This window comes from Dermacentor silvarum, chromosome 10, assembly GCF_013339745.2.
Source record: "Dermacentor silvarum isolate Dsil-2018 chromosome 10, BIME_Dsil_1.4, whole genome shotgun sequence".
In the NCBI taxonomy this organism is placed as follows: Eukaryota; Metazoa; Arthropoda; class Arachnida; order Ixodida; family Ixodidae; genus Dermacentor; species Dermacentor silvarum.
This window is the reverse complement of record NC_051163.1, coordinates 69,218,345-69,238,495: the sequence shown is the minus strand read 5'-3', so window position 1 is coordinate 69,238,495 and position 20,151 is coordinate 69,218,345. Positions and strand designations below refer to the sequence as shown.

Genomic DNA, 20,151 nt, shown 5'->3' with positions numbered 1-20,151 from the left:
ATTTCGTCTGCTACTGAAGTGCTGATTGGCTGGAGTGCCTGGCTCTTTCTGACGCGTACCCCAGCCCAGCCAGCCAATCAGAACTTCAGCAGCAGATTACAGTGCCATGTCCACTAGGTGAACACTTACAGAATACCCCCCCCCTCCCCCCTCTGGTATCCACCAGTGCGCTGTTTCAGCTGCGCAGTAGTAGTTGTCTCGCGTTCAGCAGCCCACCATGTCGCCTACGCGTAGTTTAGACCACCATGTGGGGAGTTTTTCAATGCTTCGCTTCGCCTTCGTGCGAAACTGCTGCAAAGTAACAAGCAGTTTATTTCGCCACCATGCCATGGCGATTTAACTGCATTTATCGGTGATGTTTTGGCTACTCATTCAGCTGTACCTGCAATGCACGGACCCTTCGATCGCTCTGAAATCACGTGATTGCCAAAAACGGGTGTACTCTCATTGCCTATCCTCCTATAGCAACTGCTGCGATACTTCGGATGTAAACAAAAATATTTTTGTATAGATCAAGTTTTTGCGATGATGAATGAGTTCAATCAATTGTTGGAACTTTAACAAGCATCATCCATTACAACAAAGATGCGCTCGTTTTGCCCGTTAGACCGCGACCCTCAACGCTCCACGGCATTTTGAAAATGTCATCCGTACAAGAAAGAATACCACCTAACCATCCAGACGAAACCTACGAGAACACGCTGTGTTGCCTGCGCATTTTCTCCGTATTCTGCTGAATTGTCGAGCACGCGGCAATGAAGCTGCGCCAGTTCTCAAAAGGCCTCCTGATTTTAATCCGCCATTTTAACAGTGTGTAAATGCGACAGTGACGAAGAAAATAGTGAATCTTTTGTCGCTGAAAGTGAAAGCGCCACTACGCACTGTGCATACGTCGACGATGAGTAAGTAGGCCCAGCAAATCTCGCAAAATGGATTGATATGAATGCAAAACATCTTGAGAGCCAGAGTGAATTTAATATTTGAACTGAGTCTCCAGAAAGTGTAGAATTTAAGTGGTGGGTAAAGAACGACGAGCAGCGCCGAATCATATGGCCAGCCTCAACAAATTTTACATGCCAGACACCGATGACTCGCAAGCCAGGCTAGCCAAGCTTCCTTGAGTGTGCACTCATCATTGTTACGTGTCTGTACGTTAGACCCTTCATATCATTGCCACACGCATTTGGAAGCAATTATGGCCTCATGCAGAGCATTCTTCAACAACATATCATGGCACATGAAAGCTAAAAATGATTGTTTTAAATACCATTCAATTTTTCAGCATTCTGTTAATATATTGAAGACTCCGAGAGAATTACATTTGTCTTTTTCATGAGGGAAAATGGACTTTAAGAAGTAACTATGCGGAAACTCAGTTTACAGTTTGGAGATGCATGTTTATGTGCATAAAGAGCAAATATATTAGATGAGATGGCACGCATTTTCACTCAAACAACATTAGTGAAAAGGAATATCCCTTTGTGCACTGAAACAGTCTTACCTAGAAATCTGTACAGAAACGAATGGAAATGTAAATTAATGCGGAAGGAAACTGCGCTTAAGTAATATTTATTGAGGCGATATGCTGTATAGGTGGAAAGCTCAAGTAGCCTCTGTTACTGTTGGCATTAGTCGTTTAAGTTCACCCCTCCAACAGGGGCTATGGGGTCCTGCCTGTATGTAAATTCCTTTGTATATAATTATGTTTAATAAACATTTGATCAATTTCGTCAGCTAAAGTCCACAGCAAATTTGTGCCAGCTGCGCGTTGCAAGCATGTATATGAGCTGCGTGTGAGCATGTATGAGCAAAAACTGGAGTCCTTCTGAAATATAGTCAGTCTATGCTAAAAGTGTTAAAGAATATGTTTTGCGTAGCACAATCATGCGTACAGTATCGCATGACGTCATTAGAGTTTATTAGGTTTACTAAAAGAAATTATGATTACTAGTTTAAGTTCACTACAGTAACAAAGGCAAACCCTGTGAATAATATACAAAAAGTTCATTAAATTCATACTGAGAGGGAGGCTTATTGATGGACTGGAACGGTAGCAGGCAATAACAATGTTCCAGCGATATTTCGTCGTCATACCACCTGGTCGGACAAAGCTTGGATCTAGATATGGCGATGCTGCCTTCTTACGCGCCCATCTGTACATTTGCCCCCCCCCCCCCCCCCCGGTTGAGAGATGAGTTATCCTGGCGACCTATGAAGACGGCGAGATAATGAGAATAATAAATAACACTTTAGCCTGGCAAAATGCACAGTTTCACGGCCTGTTTTTTTTTTTTTTTTAACTTAACGCCCTCATCACTTGAGAGCATTAGTGACTTGGCGATCTAGTTGACAGGCTAGGTTCGGACAAGGACGTAGTGGGACTATGTAATGTCGGAATAATTAGTTTCGAAGAAAGACTGAAAGCGATAGAGCCCATCCATACGGGGAGACAGGCGGAAAGGTCAGAGCAGGCCGGTTGTCATCACGTCAAAGCTTTCTGACGGGATTGTTCCCCAGTCATGAGTAACCGGACAAGCTACCGACATTCTCTTAGCGGCTGCTAAAAACGGAGTACACGTTCAAGTATATGGGTGATAAGGAAGAATTGTTTCGATGGTGTAGAGGTCGTTTCACGGCCTTGGAACAGAAACAATGGGGATAATCCCGTTACGGCCTATTTAGCGGTGTTGTAGGCACACGTTGCGAACGGGAGGACAAGGTACGAATTGGAATGACCCGATGCAGCAGACATCGACAGCATGTCGCCCAGAGTTCGGTTTAATCGTTATGTCAGACCATTTGTCTGTGGATTATGTGTGGCGGTGCTGCGATGAACAATCTTGCATTGAGCGAAAAGTAATTGAACAATTTCAGAAACACGCGCTCTCTGTCACTAAGGAGGTCGTGAGGTGCGCCCTGGCGCAGAACGTATAGACGTAAGATGAAGGAGGCGAAGTGGCGTGCTGCGGCTACTCGGAGGGCAACCGCACATCGCGTCAGGTGATCAACGATTCAACGAATCAACTACGACGACTCAACGATTTTGCCATCATCCGTACATGGCATGGGACCATATAAATCAATTCAGATGGGGTCGAAGGGGTGGATAGGTCATGGAAGATGGTGTGACGAAGCGACTGGCAGATGAGTCAACTTGTAGGCACTTAGATCAGGAGCGGACGTATCTACTGACAAAATTGTACCTGCCGCAACACCCCGCTCGCCAGTAGTAGTAGCGATGACGAAGGCATGTCAAGGTCTTGGACATTCCGCCATGGCAACACTGCGAATTGACATCAAAGTGCAGATGTCACTACGGAGATGGCGTGAAACAAAAAGAAGCCATTTGCAGCCATCGATGCGATAATTAGCCCATCGCGAACTGTAAAATGAACGCTGGGCGGCGAAGTGCGCGAGACGCTAGTAGCCCCGGATGATCAGCGTGAAAGTTCAGAAGAATGACAATCCATGGATGCTGTCGCTGCTCTGAAGTTTGGTCGATGATGTCTTAGGGGTGCGAGAGCAAGTGCCAGGGCCGAAACACACTCGACCTCACGTGGGACTGGAGAATGCAATAAAGCGTCAGCGTGAGAATGCTTGCTCCTGGAGTTGTAGAAAACCATGATATCATATTCCTGTAGGATGAGGGCCCATCGGGCGAGGAGTGCCGACGGGTACTTGAGTGACGACAACCAGCAAAAAGCGCGGTGATATGCTACGACGACGCACATAAAGGTAAAGCCGAAATCTAGCAAGAGCCCAAACAATGGCCAAGCATTCCTTTTCAGTCACATAACAATCCACTTCACTTTTGGTCTGAGTGCGGTAGGCGTAGGCTACGATGTGTTAATCAATTCGAGGTTTTCGTTGGGCTAGCACTGCACCCAAACCGATGCCGCTGGCACTAGCGTCAATTTCAGCAAGAACATCCGGCTCGAAGGGACGTAAAATTGTTGGAGAGGTCAGTAGACGACTTAAGGTAGTAAATGATGCGTCGAACTTTTCTGATCCGGCAGAAAAGTCACTGTCACCAGAAAGAAGCTGAGACAATTCTGCAATAACAGTTGCGAAATTCTGAGCGAAATGGAGAAAATAGGAGCACTATACCGATAGAGATGTGGAGGACTTTAAGTCTATTTAGCTTAGGATATTCGGCCATGGCTCGAAGCTTAGCTAGATCAGAAGTACGTCGTGATTGGAAATAACATGGCCCAAGAGAGAGATGGGTTTATTTGAGGAAAGGCAGAGGAGGTCGGCCTGAGCGATAGTTTTATATGTTTAACTGACTTGCACAATAACATGTTTTCAACTTCAGGCCATGCAAGGCATTGCCCTTCATCTGTTCAAATGTGGCCGGCGCATTACATAACTCAAACGGCCTTACATTTATTTCATACAAGATGTCAGGCCTGATAAACTTGGTCTTATAGAGCGACCAGTCGCCACCATGAGCACCTGTCAGAAGCCACAGTGCGAAGATCGATAAGGCAGTGACCTAAGCCAGAGCGAAGACTGCATACAACCACGGAGTGATGTCGGTGCTGATTGTGACGACGAGTTTGGGAATGAGTCGGCCATCAAGCGGTGTGGCACAAAGAAAAATACTCAACCTCGACACGGACGCAGTTGATGATGGCAGGATGGCTTGGAAGAAAATACCACCCCAAATTCGGTTACCTAAAGAACTTCTTCAATGGCAACTCCGGCTGTGCAGGCTCCTAAGGTTCGATTTGTTGTGCGCTAGCCGTACACAGCGAAATACCTATAGAAAATGATGTCACCTTCTCGATTCACAGGTGAGCATGCATTCCTGACACTGCGGCGCCTGTGTTAGCAAGCGCTAGAGTCTATACACCTTCCACGATTAATTTAATGAAATTACTAGGGGAAAATGGAAGACTTGAAAACTTCTCTGAACATGCAGTTCTTGTCTCCTGAACATCGGCGATTAGTTTTGCTCAGGATGACTAATCGACCGACGCCGCATTGAAGAAATGGAGTATAGGCGAGGATAATTGAGGCCAACGTTGACTCGCAAAGGTTGGTTGACGGTTGGCTCAACATGCAGTATCAAAAGGCGGATCTGGTGAAACACGACGTTGAGCGTCTTTCGGCGGATAGGTGAAAGTTTGTCGCATGAAATTGGCAGAAGATTGGATCCCACGCCGGCAGAAAGTGTCACGTGGCCATCGAGGCTGCAGGAGTACCCAATCGGACGACTGTCAGGCGCACGCCAAGGGTCTTGTACGCGACCATACTGCGGCATAACCGGGTGGGATACGGTACGATGTTTATACTGGTGCATGAAACGCAGCACAGGCCGGCGTTGAGAGCATCGCCGCGACTTGCACATATCTGAGGTGCGCCGGGACAGGAGTATGGTGAAGACAGGCTGAACGCACTCCGCGACTTGTTCCTTAATGAAGAGCTGCAGTGCAGGTGTCAACGACGAGGTGGACCGCTCTTGCGTCAGAGCTACCAATGAAAACTCGTGGATGAGGATGAGCTCTTCGCGAATGGGCTGTTGAATCTGGGCCATCAGCGTAGAGCACCCGGCGGCAACACTCAAGCCAGAGAGAGAGCCTACGAGTGCGGTATAATTACGTGTGACGAGACGCTGTTTAACTATCCCATCACAGCTGAAAACCCCGGTACCGTAACTGAAGCTGAAGCTATAACTGAAACTCAAGCCCATCACAGCCGAAAGAACCCCGGTACCGTAAGCTGAAGTCTTAACCCTCTTCGTTAAAGATTTGTCACTGAGATAGGAAATTACGTTGTTCAGCTTGATAGCTTCGTTTCAGTTATTGTGGGCGTTCACTCCTTGATAGGAGGCGAGCCAATCCTCCACGCCATGGTCGCCCATCCAGCAGAAAATGGCGAGATCCCGCTGACATAAAACACCCGAAGGAGGGTACGGAAGGCATCAAGGTCGCTGAACGTGGGGGATGTGTCTTGCCCCGACATGATGTGCACAGAAGCCAAAGTCCTGCGGCGAAGTTTCAGGGTTGATAGTGTATCCAGCCCCTCCACCAATTATAGGGGAAGTTGCTTAGTGGCTATGGTGTTAGGCTGCTAAGCACGAGGTCGCGGGATCAAATCCCGTCCACGGCGGCCGCATATCGATGGGGACGAAATGCGAAAGCACCCGTGTACTTAGATTTAGGTGCACGTTAAAGAACCCCACGCGGAAATCATTCAAGAGTCCCCAACTACGGCGTGCCTCACAATCAGAGCGTGGTTTTGGTAGGTAAAACCCCATAATTTAGAATCGTAAGGGAAGTTTATTGGTGGTTCGCAAAGGTAGTAAGGAAGGGCCGAGGTTGTAGTGGCAGTCCGATGTTATGTAAGCTGACCGAATAAAACCCGGGTCAGGCAGTGGCCATGCTGCATCCTTGCTCACCCGTATCCCTTACAATATCTTCATAATAAACGCAAAAAATATGCATCATTTTTAAGCTGTGTTGCGCTACACAATTAAATTACGGTTTCTTTGAAAAGGTACAATGTATTTTTCGCATCTGCGCATAGTTCACAAAAATAGTTCCAATATATACCAATAAACGGGATAGGGCCCCAGTTTGCTGTGTTATACTACGTAAGTCGCGGTATTGTCTAAGTAACCTGCGGCTTCTGCGTCAACTTTAAAACCACGTGTCATATGTTATAGTTGTGAACCTCCTTAAGGTCATAGAACATTCACCCGCCTGCAGGTGTTAACAGACATCGTTGAACTGACAAAAGTAGAGTACCAGAGACTAACGGTACATTCGACTGATCGCTCTTCACTGCTCTAAAGCTCACTGATGGTGCAGTTTACACTCGGCTTGTCGTAATCGAGTGCTTGGAACACATTGCTAGCCTGGTTCATTCAGAGCGCTGCGCTCCAGCTCGGAGCGTTCGGAGGCGTTCTCCCCTTCGAACAGTGAGCGCGAACGACGTCTAAGATTGCTCTAGGAGGAGTTAAATGTTCGGCTCGAGCATGCCCTTTTTTGATCCAATCTCGAGAGGCCTCCGCATCTGTGCAAGCTGTGTGGAAGCGTGGTATATATGTAACCAGTCGAATGTACCATAAATATACTGATAAAGCTTTTTACGAGTTTATTGTAGTAGTGCCCTAAGGATTACATCAGACGTCCTCTTTCAGGAACTCAGATGACGATCTCCGGCTTTATCCAACGAATGACCGAATACCTCAAGATGAACTTCGTCGTATGAGATCTGCCAGCCGTGTTTGCTTGCCAGAGCCATGTGACAACCTAACAGCGTATTCTGGTTTTATTCCTGTCGATGATTACGATAGCTCCTTCTTATTTTTCTTGCTCATCAAAGCCACGGTAAGGAATACTTATCGTAAAATTTGCTGTCACGTTTCCAGGCATATTGATGCTATACCAGTGACGCTAAGCACGCAGCGCCAGATATTGAAGACCAGGACTTCTTTGGCGACTTTACATGGGTTTGGCCTACGTGGTATTTTGGTATCTATCTGGCCTCTTCGTTGAAAAAAAACGGCTCTTTCGCTCTTCCCCAGTGTTTTCAACTCGCAAATGGCATCAATATGAAAGCCTCAACGAAACAAGTAGTGAGAATTAGTCGCAGAATGGGCAAAATTACGAAACGGGCGTAATTAGCGCAAGTATAGTCGAAAATTAACCACACTGCACCACAGACTGCACTATCTCTAGGATCAGGCCACCTGACCTCTTGGTAAAAAAAAATAAAAAGAAACGCATGTCAGTCAGGTCGAGGTGAAAGCAGACAAGGTAGATGTACATGCGTGCGCGTATAAAAAAGCGACTGAAGCAACTCGACATGAATAAAAGAAATAGATGGTCCATCTGACATTGGAACAAACAAAATCATGCAAATAATGCCAAAATAACGATAAAGTATACAACACTGAATCATCTTTATTGCCCTAATTTTAGTACTTATAAATACATATGTCATGTACATCGACCTTGTCTTCTTTCGTGTCGATTTTGGTTGACTCACCTTTTTTATTTCGCCTCACTGACGCGGCTGACCCACCAGTCGGATATTGTGACAGTGCAGAACAAAGAACCCTCACCATCAGCGATACCTCGATACCAAATGCTTTTTTTTTTTTACGCGTGACACAATTTTCATGTGTGTCGTATGCAATAAGTCTTTATTGTCGAGTCAACGCTGGTATTGTGCATTCTTCTGTTCTCGATGCCTTCGTGTCACGCTGCTTCTTTTTTTCTATGAAGCTTGACCTACTTGACCACCTGGCCACTATTTTTCAGTGCCTGCTATCGTTTGGACAGTGCAGTCAATTTTACTATCTCTGTCTCACATTCTAGACACCCATGGTAAATGCAGTGCCATCCACAACTTATGTGACAGAGCGCCGTAATGTGGAAAAGATCCGCTCGCTCCAAATCTACTATCGAACATTCGCGGTCCAGCCAAAGCAGCTATATGTCACACAGATCTGATATGAGCAGTTGCAGTAACATTTAAGCCAGAAAGTTGGGCTAGTTGGAATTTAGACAAAGACATGTTCTAGCGCGTAGGAAAAATGAAAAGAGGTGCAGAGAGAAAAAGACGACTGAAAAGGTAGAGCGCTGCAGTAGTTTAGCAGGCGTGATATCAGTGTAGCATCAACAATGCAGTAGTGCTACTGCAACTTAGGTAGAAGGAGAGCGCTGCAGTAGTTGCAGCGCTCTACCTGATATCAGCCCTGGTAAAGGTGACATCACACACACACTAAATTTGTAAGTGGAAATTGCATGGAACACACGTGCTTGCGTGCTTACGAGCAAATAATGTGTGCGAGTGACGAAACACTAACAGCTAGGACTAATATAACCACTCAACGCCCTTCTGTTACCTAAGTAGAGTCATGTGGTCCATAGTTTCTTTCCCCCACCGACAAGTTACCGCTAAGGCGTTCTCAACAGTGATGCCAGTAAACGTTAGCGACGGCAGTGCATCTGGCGTTTATCATATGCGGCACGTGTAGTTAATGCTTGCACTGCGTGAACAATAAATACCAATTCATGCATACGTACCTACAAGTCCGCGGCAAGGCCAGAGCCACCCGGAAATGTTAAAGAGACTGAGCAAGAGCTTTAAGATATGATGCCAAGTTAAAAACTATTTTTTTTTTAAATAAGCACACTTTTCTTTTGATTTGTTTTGTTATTTGCCTAATTAGATGTACAATTCATTGGAGAACATTCTGCAGCCGAAATTATGCTCCTGTGCTCTCTCTCTTTGAAAAGAAAACAGCGAAACTCGCAAGCTCACCCAGTGTCTGTGAAACGGAAGCTTAAGCAGAGATTTTATGTGTATCATAAAAATGTTCTCATTGTGTAGCAGTTTCCACTTTGTTAACGTTATTATAAAGTTCTAAGAAGTGATAATGACTTAAAAGTATGTCTTTTCAGCATGTATTCATCTGTGATAAACATAAGCTTTCACATGGTGCACTCATTACATTTGAAACATGTTGTCAACACTCTCCAGGCTTTTTGCGCGGTAAAGGAACAGTGAATTGCTTTTTTTTTTTTTTTTGGTGGTGGCCTGGAGGGGCAGGTGATGTACGTAAGCACGGACGTGAGCTCTAACACAACCACACCGCCGTCGTCATGTCGTTGACGTCATTCCATTGTTAACATTTCTTCGCTTGTCATGCCCTCATCATCGTCACGCCGTCATTATCATTCTGTCTACGTCATTATGTCGTCATCACAGCGTCGTCATCATCATGCCGGCGTAATCTGGCTGTAGTCATACATTCGTGATTATATCGTCGTGATGCCTTCGCGGTCCTTCCCTCGTCGTCATACTAGCCAGGATGCCGAACCGAAAGAAATACTGGTTCGGTTCGAGTTCAGCGTGCTTCAAATTCATTCCCGTTCAGCTCTGGTTAGCAGAAATAAAAATTTATAACGGTTCGCAAACCGGTTCGCATCACTGAATCCATTCGCAAAATGGTTCGGTGCAGTCGATTTTTTCCTGCCTCATGGCTATATGCTTGCATAGTGCTACATACTTGACCGCATGCGCAAGTTTCGTCAAGAGGAGGCAGAAACTTACGAATGAATTACACAGATACGGGGGAAATACCACGTAGACATTAAAAAAGACAGAGGTAATTAGTGAGAATCTCTGCATCCGCGGAAGGTCTGCGTAGCTTGCTCACTTGTTACTTTGGCAAGCAAGAGACAGGTAATTTTCGTTTTGATTCTGTTTTTTTACTAGACGACTTGGGGTGAGCGAACTTTGGCATCTGATGAATGCTGTCAAAGACCGTGCGGATTGACACTCTGTTACATAAATTACAACTTCACACTTCTAGTCTGTCGCAAAAAAAGAAGCCAGTATCTGGCATTTCTCTCAGTCTCCTGCGTTTTTAGAAGCAGGTGAGGACATTGATTCATCTGAACGATGAACAATAATGCTTTGTTCTGAGCTATATCCGGATCTTTCTTGCACATGTGCACGTTGAGCGTAGCATTGCACTGATTAAGGGCAGACAGAGAAGTCGAAAGCATAGACTCACTCAAAAATTATATTTTTTGCTTTGGGATCACTCGGACTCATACTCACCAAAATTCTACTCAGCCGAGCTCATTCGGATACAGATTCACCAAAATTCTGCCCAGGCGGGCTCACTCGGGCTCCGATTCACCAAAGTTCTACTCAGCCGGTCTCACTCGAACTCAAACTCACCAAAACACCAGAATCGGGCATAGGCTGGTCGGCCTACAGAATCTCACAAACTCATGCTTTCTCGTGAATTGAACACATCACTGATGAAAGAAACTTCATGCGAGACTAATATATCGTACATGCAGAGGGATTACAAGCGCTAAATATTTGGAAAAAAGTATGCGCAATATGGTGGCGGCGAAGCAGCAGGCGAGACTATCCTGGCAGGCTTAGTGGGCAATTGTTCTGCCTGAGCATCTCATACGTTTAAACGTACAAGCAAGTTACTTATTTACTGTGAACCACACTGTCTTGTAAGAAACCAGTGCATATGATGTTGAGTGATGGAAGTACTTCCTCTAAGCATAAATATGTGCTAAAGGGACCTTTAACAATTATGGAAATTTTATTTGTGTTTCTGCATGCATGCATGCGCACGTTCATGCGTGTGGCGGGCGCGTGCGTTTTTGGCAGTTCAGAATAATACTCGGTCCTTTCTTCCTGGCAGGGTGCGGCATTGTCAACGAAAGTAGACGCTGCTACAATTGTTCGCAAAAATAACTTGACTTTAGGTAAATCCGCTTTTTAACTACGATTCACAATAGCATCGCAGAAAGTATGGTTCGCTGGTTTGCTTTTTGAGTTGGCGGACATGACACTAGGCGCTGACCGTTTCGTAAGTAGTGCACAGAATGAACTGTAGTTTTGTCTCTGACACTACGTGCCATAAGTGCAGATGCGCAGTTCCAATAGTGGAACTGCTGACATCCGTATTTACTCTAACCGTGATGAACGTGAGCACCAAATACGGAGGAAGAAAAGTGATTAGGAGCGAGCGTCACGGGACTTGACTCTTGAAGCAAATAGCGAGGTAGTTACCTTGTAGAAGGCCGTGAGGTTTAATGATAGTAGGAGAAAGGTAAATGAACCTCCGTGTGAAGTAGTAAAAAACGACTGGAGTCAGAGTTGAGTGAAAATTTTGCTGCGCGTTCGCTTGTATACACCTTCTCACCCTGTTCGCTAATTGTGAAAGCAGCCACATTGTACTGTCCCATGTTATCCAAATCATTCCTAATTGTCAACTGGGGCCAAATTTCGTGCAGCTGCCACAAAACTATAAGGCAAATAATGTCTTTTGGGTCAACTGACATCGAAACAGCGTGCCAGCGCGAAGGCAGATGTCATACAGCGTCTAGCAGCATAACTATACAGTTGTTCTCTTGTTCAGCGCTCGCTTTTGCGACTTCAAATTCTCTTACGAAACGTCTGTGCAGGCATGTAGCAATAACAGGACCAGCACTCATAACGTGTAGTAAAAGTGCTCAAAATATGAAGCTATGTGCATTGATGAATGTTCGATATTGTATGCCTCTACACTGTGCAAAAGGTAGGTCAGACTGTTAGCTAGAGCAGCAGTGCATTTGGCGACCCATGTTCAGAACGTATATCTTGAAAATGGTTCTAAGCATTACGTTTTTATCAAAACGGTATACTATAGCACGGGCTGACTTCCATTGTGAAGTTGCAGCTTTTCATCTAGCAACTATAATTAAAACGCTATATCGTAAAATTTCCAATTTTCTCAATCGTGCTTTCTTATCTTAAATAACGGGTTGGCATGAAATTTAGAATAAAATTTCACGTCCATCAATTGCTTGCCTGAGTGATTCTATAGGTATATTCGTGCATTTTGCTATACGTGTATCTTATATTTATAAGATGCGCGATAGTTCCTATGATGTATGGAAAATACACATACTTATACACGTGTTGCCAAATTTATTATAATACAACTACAAGATGCCCATAGAGTATCTTAAGATAGCATCTAAGATACCTGTATCTTGGATACTGCCCAGCCTTCGTATCCACATGTTCGAGCACCACAACTTTACCTTAAGTAAGGCGTTTCCCGGTAAAAATGTGCCGAATTTACGCGTGTTCTATACTTGCAAATGGCTGTTAAACAACAACAATGTTCTGCGTAAACACCACTTCAAGTTCGCTAAAACCGAGTGCCACCGCGCATAGTATCTGCTTTTTTTTTTTTTTCTGAGAACACTCTGTCGTTCAGTCGGCCTACAGCTGCGCGCAAAACCTTTATCGAAAGAAAGCCAGTAGATGAGTGTATGTTCTGTGGTCTCGTCGTAATCTCCAATGTTGTCCGAGAAGGGTCCATCATGCCGATATGGAAACAGTGTTCGTTCGTAAAAGCGATGACCAACTACAATGACACAGTGAGCCGCATCAAATTCAATACGCAATTCTCTTTAAAAAAATAAATTATGGGGTCTTACGCACCAAAACACTGATCTCATTATGAGGCGCGTCGAAGTGGGGGACTCCGGATTCAATTAAACCGCCTGGGAATATTTAAAGTGCACCCAATGCACAGCCAGCACACGGGCGTTTTTGCATTTCGCCCCCATCTAAATGCGGCCGCCGTGGTCTGGATTTGATCCCGCGACCTCGTGCTAAGCAGCACAACCGTATAGCCACAAAGACACTACGGCGGGTACGCATTTATTTGCCCACCATAGGCTGGCTAAAACATTTTCCATACGTATTTAGCTATTTTTCCCGAATTTCCTTTCTATCAAATTTCTTATTTCATTTGCGGTGCTCCATCGGAATATCATACCAATCCATGCGGCGCACAGACCGTTTGTGTGTGGTTTATTTACGTGAAAACCACGTATATATGAACAACACCAACCAGGAGACGAAAAACCATTCGATTGGCGCATTTCTAGATCATGTAATTTTTTATTCAATAATTAGTCCAATGACGAACGAAACAAAACTGCAACTTGGCTTATGTAAAATGTTTCGATGGAACATAAAACAAGGAACAGCATTTTACCATAACGTTAAATATTCTGTAAGTGGGCTTGTGTGGGGTGCTCGTTTTTCAGTAAACAATTAGGTTATCCTTTCATTAATTGTATGTCTCCCTTGCAGCATGAACCCCACCAAAAACCACTTTTGCTTTGGCTGCAAGGTGGCCCTGGAAAATCTTCGCTCTTTGGCCAGTTCCTCGAAAATGGGCCACTAGGTATCAACGCTTCAGGGGGACTGTATTACAGACATCATACCCTGGCCCAACAATTCCACGTTATCTACTTGGATCAACCTGTAGGATCGGGATTCAGTTTCGACGACCAAGGGCAGTACCCCTCTACACTTGAAGAGGCAACTACGCACATTATGAGATTCTTGAGGCGCTTCTTGAGGCTTTTTCCTGAATACAACGGACGAAGTTTCTACATCGCTGGAGAATCTTACGGAGGTGATGTGGTTTATAGTGCCGAACACAATCGTTGAAATGTTTATAGACACACTGTATGCTTATAAGCGAAATGAATTCCGCATCGCACAATGTAAAAAAAGTGCGTATTGCGCGTGTATAGGCAATATTAACAAAATTCGACGCACTCAATCTCTGTTTATTCGCTATCCAGGGCACAGTTATAGCTATGTTACTAGTATAAGGCTCTTGAAATCTTGCCTCTTATCACAAGCCTTTCATATGGACAGAACTAATTTTGATGCAGTACGTCGTAATAGCGCAAATGGCCGAAAGCTGGCTCAATCACCCAGTGAAGCTGTGAAGATGGGGGCAACTAACTGACGGCAGCCGAACACCATAGTGGTTTGTAGCTTTTCCATAGGATCGGTCAGTATAATTGTTTTCCTTGCGCCTGTACCGTGCTGCCAGGAATAATGAAGATCCGGAAACACCCTTCAACTTGTTCTAAAAAAATGTTTTTTGACAATCGGTGCGATTTCTTTACCTTCAAGTGGCTGTAAGCAGGATAACACCATCGCTGTAAACCGGTTTACACCGTTAAGGGCGTTTTCTGTCTATAACTCACAACCTTGCAACCGCAAGGGAGATCGGAAAATGCGTAAGCTGATACACGCTGTAAACTGATTTATATCCTTAAGAGTGTTTAGGAGTGGAAATTGTTCTATAACTCACACCCTCACAGGTGTAGATGTAAGGGTGTTAGTTATAGAACTATTTTCCCCCTTAAGCACCCCTAAATATATAAGTCGGTTTACAGTGTATCAGCTTACGCATTTCCCAATCTCTAGCAGTGGAGTCACTCGTCCCATATTCTTGATATAGAAAAATTGTATTTAAGGTACGAGTGTCGGCTCTCTTAGAAACTCGTCCTTCATAATTTTGGTGAGAATTATACGCCCGCAAATATTTCGTGTTTCATCAAAGCTGCTTATGTATGTGATCAAATACTGATTTACTTTTTTCTTTACAGCACGATCGGCTATGGGAGCAGCGCAGAGGGTGTTGACACGGTACCCTTGGGAGCTTCCACTGCGTCTAGAGGGAGTTATGCTTGGTGTCGGCTTCATTTTTCCCCTGTTGGAAATAATCAACTCAACCGATTACCTTTATTACGCGGGACTGCTAGACGATCACGGTCGACATTCGTTCACGGAACGATTTAACACGATTCAAAGTATGGTCAACAATAATGAATTCGGTAAGGCTGCTGGCTTGCTAAGCCAAACTGTTCTTAATTTGCGCGCCAGCGGGCAGCAAAGCCTATTCGAAAACTTAACCGGTTTCAAGAACCACGGAAGCATTATTAGGCCTGAGAGACCCCCAGAAGTTGGCGCATACATGAAATATGCAAATAGTGCAGAATTCAAAAAGAGAATTCACGTTGATCCTTCCCGGGATCTGGATAGCACGAGAATGCAGATAGCAATGAAACTAGCCATGGGAGATTTCTTCGTAGACCAGGAAGAAACTTTACTGTCCGTTCTCAACACTAGGCACGTGCTTCTGTACACAGCGCAACTGGATGCTGTGTTTCCGGCTGTGAACATCGAACGCTGCTTCCAGAAGCTGAAATGGCGAGGTCAGGACATGTTTAAAAGGGCTGAACGTCATTTTTGGCACCGAGACAACAATTCCTCACTCGAGCTGCTTGGCTACGAGAAGAGGGTAGGCGCCGTCATGTTTAACACCGTGCTCTTCGGCGGCCATTATGTGTCCCTTGATCAATCATTCGCAATAAGTGATTTGTATAGCCGGTTTTTAAAGTTTCGAAAAACGGAGCCTTCCAGTGGCAGCGAGGAAGCATCATTGTCTGCTCCGGATGATGTTCTTATCTGCACTGAAGAGCTTTCACGTTTTGTGTCATAAATAAATAATGGAACGGTTATTTTCATTGGCTCAAAGACCACGTTCGTACACGTTGGTTTCAATAAACATTACTTTTTTCTGCTTGAATGAGATCGAGTGAGACCACTTCATTTAGTGAAGTAATAACATTCTAACAGTAGCAATAAAATAAATGTCACTAAGTTGGCCTACATAAAAGAATAATATAAGCAAAATAAAGTACACTTACACTTATACATCGTAAAAAAACACGTGATTTTAGATATTGTTACGCTGCGCGATGGAACCGACGAAGAGGAGACTGAAGAATTTCGCGCGGAGTAGAAAATGCCCGACTACTTAGGATCTCGTCTCTACGCCCCCTCGTTCTATTGTTTACAGTATATCTATAAACATTGCCCTCGTTCATCTTGTAAACTTGCCCATCTCATCTGTAACAACATTGGTGTAGGTACGGGGTATCGATCCCCGTACCTCTCGTCGAGGAAGAGGAGGTTGAAGAACTGCACAGTTCTTCAATCTCCTCTTCTTCGGCTTCGCCGCGTAGCGTAGCAGTATCACTGCACATGCACTGCACAAAATCTCGTAATCAGCATAACGTTACTGAACATACGGTTCTCTTACTGGAACTTTTATTGCCCAAGGTCGTGCTTGAAGTGCCGATAGTATGCTCTCAGATGTGGCGCGTGACGCCTTGCAGCTCATAATTCTGCAGATAGAGTATTTTCTTCAATACTTTCACGGATTCATTTCGGTTCTGTTCTCTTGAATTAAGATATTTCGCGTGTTGACAGTTGTGTCCTCACGTACTTGATAAGGGATCAGATGGCCGTCTGCTGTTCCATCGAAACACGTTCACCTTTTATGTCAGACGCCAGGGCTATGTTTAGTCACCTAGTTGTGACAGACAGCCTTGGAGTCCTTCCGTTCAGATGTTAGCCAACTTTTCTGGGATGACAGTATCAATGAAACTGATGTTAACGTAGGATATAAGGCATCTTTAGAGGTATTTCTTTCTGTTTACAAAGAAAAAACATTTTGTCTATAAAATTGTTAAAGTCTGTAGCGGTTCCCGTAAGCCGTGGGTTGCATGTGACCTACTGTGAAAAATTAAACAGAAAGACCGAATGTTCAAAAAATTTATTCAGATGTGCGATGAGGTAGACGTTATTGTTATAAATTTAGGAACATGCCTAACAAGGAACTACGAAAGGCCAAGGACATTTACTACTTAGGATCCTTTTCTAGGTGCTCTGGACGGCCTGATATTTTATGGAATTTATTAAATAATCTGTTCAATAGGCATAAAAGGATCGTGCCCATCAGTAAGATTATCCTTACTGGTGTGAACATGGCAAATGTATTTAATTCCTATTTTGTACACAAAGGCAGTAGTTTAGCTCCCAGTACATTTACTGGTACGTTGGGTCACGGGAATGCCAACACCATATCTTTAGAACCCACAGATAATTACGAGGTGTGCTCTGAACTCAAGAACCTGAAGAATTCGCGGAGCTGTGATGTCGACGGTATGCATATTAAGCCCATAAAGTATCTAAATGACATTATTGTGTCTGTCTTAGTACACATCGCACATCTTTGTATATCGACAGGTGTCTTTCCATTTAAGATGCAGATAGCACGGGTGATTCCGTTGCATAAAAAAGGTAGCCAAAATACTGTTACAAACTACAAGCCAATATCGATTCTTCCAGCCTTTTCGAAGTGTCTGGAGCGAATAATTTTAAAGGGAGGAGGAGGAATATACTTTATTTTTTTACAGCAGATTTGTGAGGCCTAGGCCTCTCTACCTAGACGACGGCCTCGAGCCCTTGGGCTCTGGCGGCATGTTCGGCCTGCTGGATTGCCTTAAGTTGGTCTTCCGGTGCAAAGCTGAGCAGCGCGGTCTCCCACTGCTCTCTGGTCTTGTGCGTTTTATTCTGTGTGGGTGTCCCAGGACAAGGTGAAACCATATGTTGCAAGTCCGCCCTTTCTTGACAGAATCTGCATTTATCGGTGTAAAGTTCTGGATAGTAACAGTGGTATGCCACCGGGTTCAGATGTTTCTGTTTGCAACAAGCGCCATGCTGTCGCTTGCCGTCTACTTAGCGAGGAGTGTGCCGGGGGGAAACGGACCCTGCCCAATTTATAGTGTTTGGTTATTTCGGTAAAGCTGGTCATCCGGTCTCTCTCCGTTCCCAGTATTCGCGTGTCACCTGCTCGGTCCGTCAGTTCTCGAGCCAAGTTGTGCGCTATTTCGTTCCCGGGAAGGGAGGAGTGTGCGGGTGCCCATATAATGTAAACATCTCGATCTTCACAATAGTTGGCTAAAATTCTTAGCGCTTCCGGCGAGATTCTTCCTTTGGCATAATTCTTGACGGCGGTCTTGGAGTCGCTGACTATGATAAAGGGACTCTTGGGTTTCTGCAATAATACCATCATAACAAAAGCTCAATATGGTTACCCAAAAGAATACTTGCTCAGAAATACTGAGGATAAAAAAGTAGTTGTCGGTGTTTTTATTGATTTCATTAGGGCGTTCGACTGTGTAAATCATAGTATCCTTTTGACAAAATTAAGCCACTATGGTATAAGCGGTCTGCCTCTCGAACTCTTAAAGAGTTATCTATCAAATAGATTCCAATTTGTTTCCATGGGTGATGAAACGCCAGCGAAAATGAAAATAATTTCCCGGGTTCCCCAAGGTAGTCTTCTTGGTCCCTTACTTTTCAAGTTGTGCGTAAATGACATAGGGCACACTTCTCCCGTTCCTAAATATGTAATATATGCTGACGACACCAGCATCTTGGTAGCCTCTTCGTCTCCGGACGAGGCATTTTCAAAGGTGAATATGGTTATGGAAGAATTAGATTCGTGGACTACAAGAAACAAGCTAAATATCATTACCAAAAAACCAAAGCAGTCATTTTTAGAGCTAAAAACGGATAAATCCCCTCAAAATTTATCACTTTTCGTTCTTCGAAAATTGAAATTGTTAAATGTATAAATGTTCTTGGTGTTTACTTTTCCGAGAGGTTAATGTGGGAAAACCATGTGAATTACATATTACAAAAATTAGGCCATATTACAGGCATATTAAACAGAAATCGCAATTTACTACAAAAATCCGTGAAATGATTAACCTACAAATCTCCTTTTCTTTCCTATTTAAATTACTGTAATTTGGTATGGGGCAAACCACACAAAGAAATGTTATGAGGCTCATAAAAGCTCAAAAAATAATTCTGCGAGTTATTGCAAACTTCGACTATTGCAAGCTTACGTCGCACTTGTTCAAGAGATAAGACATACTAAAGCTTAGTGATCTATACCGGTATAAGCTAGTGCGAGCATATTTTTTAGGTGTTAAGCAAAGTAGGTTCAAGGTCGTCACCGTAGAACGCTATCAGTCACCGTAGAACTTCCATATGACAAGCTGCTCAATGTGGGACTTATGCTGCCACATATCAGATGGATACATGTTGTTTAACGAAGACAGCACTGAGTCAAGTACTTCATAAAACCTCTGGCGGTACATGTCCCTGGCTGATGGAAACACGTGTGGTGAGGAACCTTCTTGATAGCGGCGTGGAGTCTTCTTTTGCCTAGCGGCTAGAACACACGGGTCCTTCACTCCTACTTTTCCTGCCTCTGCCATACATACGCGGGTGGTTTAGGGGCCCTTTAAAATACATTTGCTTTCAAGTTGGGGGTGCGGCTCTTACACGGACTTATAGGGGAAGAATCTTCCTTCGTGTCTTATGCTTCGCTAGCACTAATACTGCTTCGCCTTTGCGGCGAAACTGCAGCCGTTTTTTTTTTTTTTTTAGTCCTAGTATAAGCTCGGCTGCGCATGACTGCTATCGATTCTGATTCCGAGTGCGTCCGGCTTGGCGTCAGGTCGGTTACTATGTTAATTATATATATTTATGACCTCTACATGCACGTTGCGATCGATGTTTCCATCCCCAATAAATGTTGTAAATTATAAGTTTTTTTTTTCATGAGTCACTAGCATTACCTACTGGAAAGAGAAGCAATGCTGAGACACATCATTCACGTGCATTTCACACACCGTTGATAAAAGACTGCCGAAGGGGTCAATGAAGTCTGCAGGTCTTTTTCAGTGTCAAAAAAGCGCGCAAAGCAATTTGTAGCGAGCTGAACATACAGCAACATATTCATTCTCTAGACATAGGCTATCGATATCATTAGAAATAATTGTTAGCTGGCTACCTCTTTCTCTTTAAAAATATAATAATCTTTGTCCTGTGTAAACATTGAAATATAATGTGTCTGCATGGTGTTCA

General features: G+C 44.2%; 1 protein-coding gene across 4 annotated transcripts in view; it reads left to right on the top strand.

The window, feature by feature from the left end:
• Positions 1 to 664: 664 nt before the first annotated feature.
• The window catches only part of LOC125940931 (venom serine carboxypeptidase-like), a 65,802-nt gene continuing 46,315 nt past the window's right edge, over positions 665 to 20,151 (top strand). Inside the window, exons 1-4 of one of the 4 annotated variants that reach the window (XM_049657673.1) lie at positions 665 to 902; positions 7,148 to 7,337; positions 13,648 to 13,975; positions 14,967 to 15,489. In XM_049657673.1, the coding sequence (XP_049513630.1) occupies positions 7,215 to 7,337; positions 13,648 to 13,975; positions 14,967 to 15,489 (974 nt within the window). In that variant the 5' untranslated portion in view covers positions 665 to 902; positions 7,148 to 7,214. The remainder of the gene's footprint in view (positions 903 to 7,147; positions 7,338 to 13,647; positions 13,976 to 14,966; positions 15,490 to 20,151) is intronic. The other 3 variants (XM_049657671.1, XM_049657672.1, XM_049657670.1) reach the window with 3 other exon arrangements.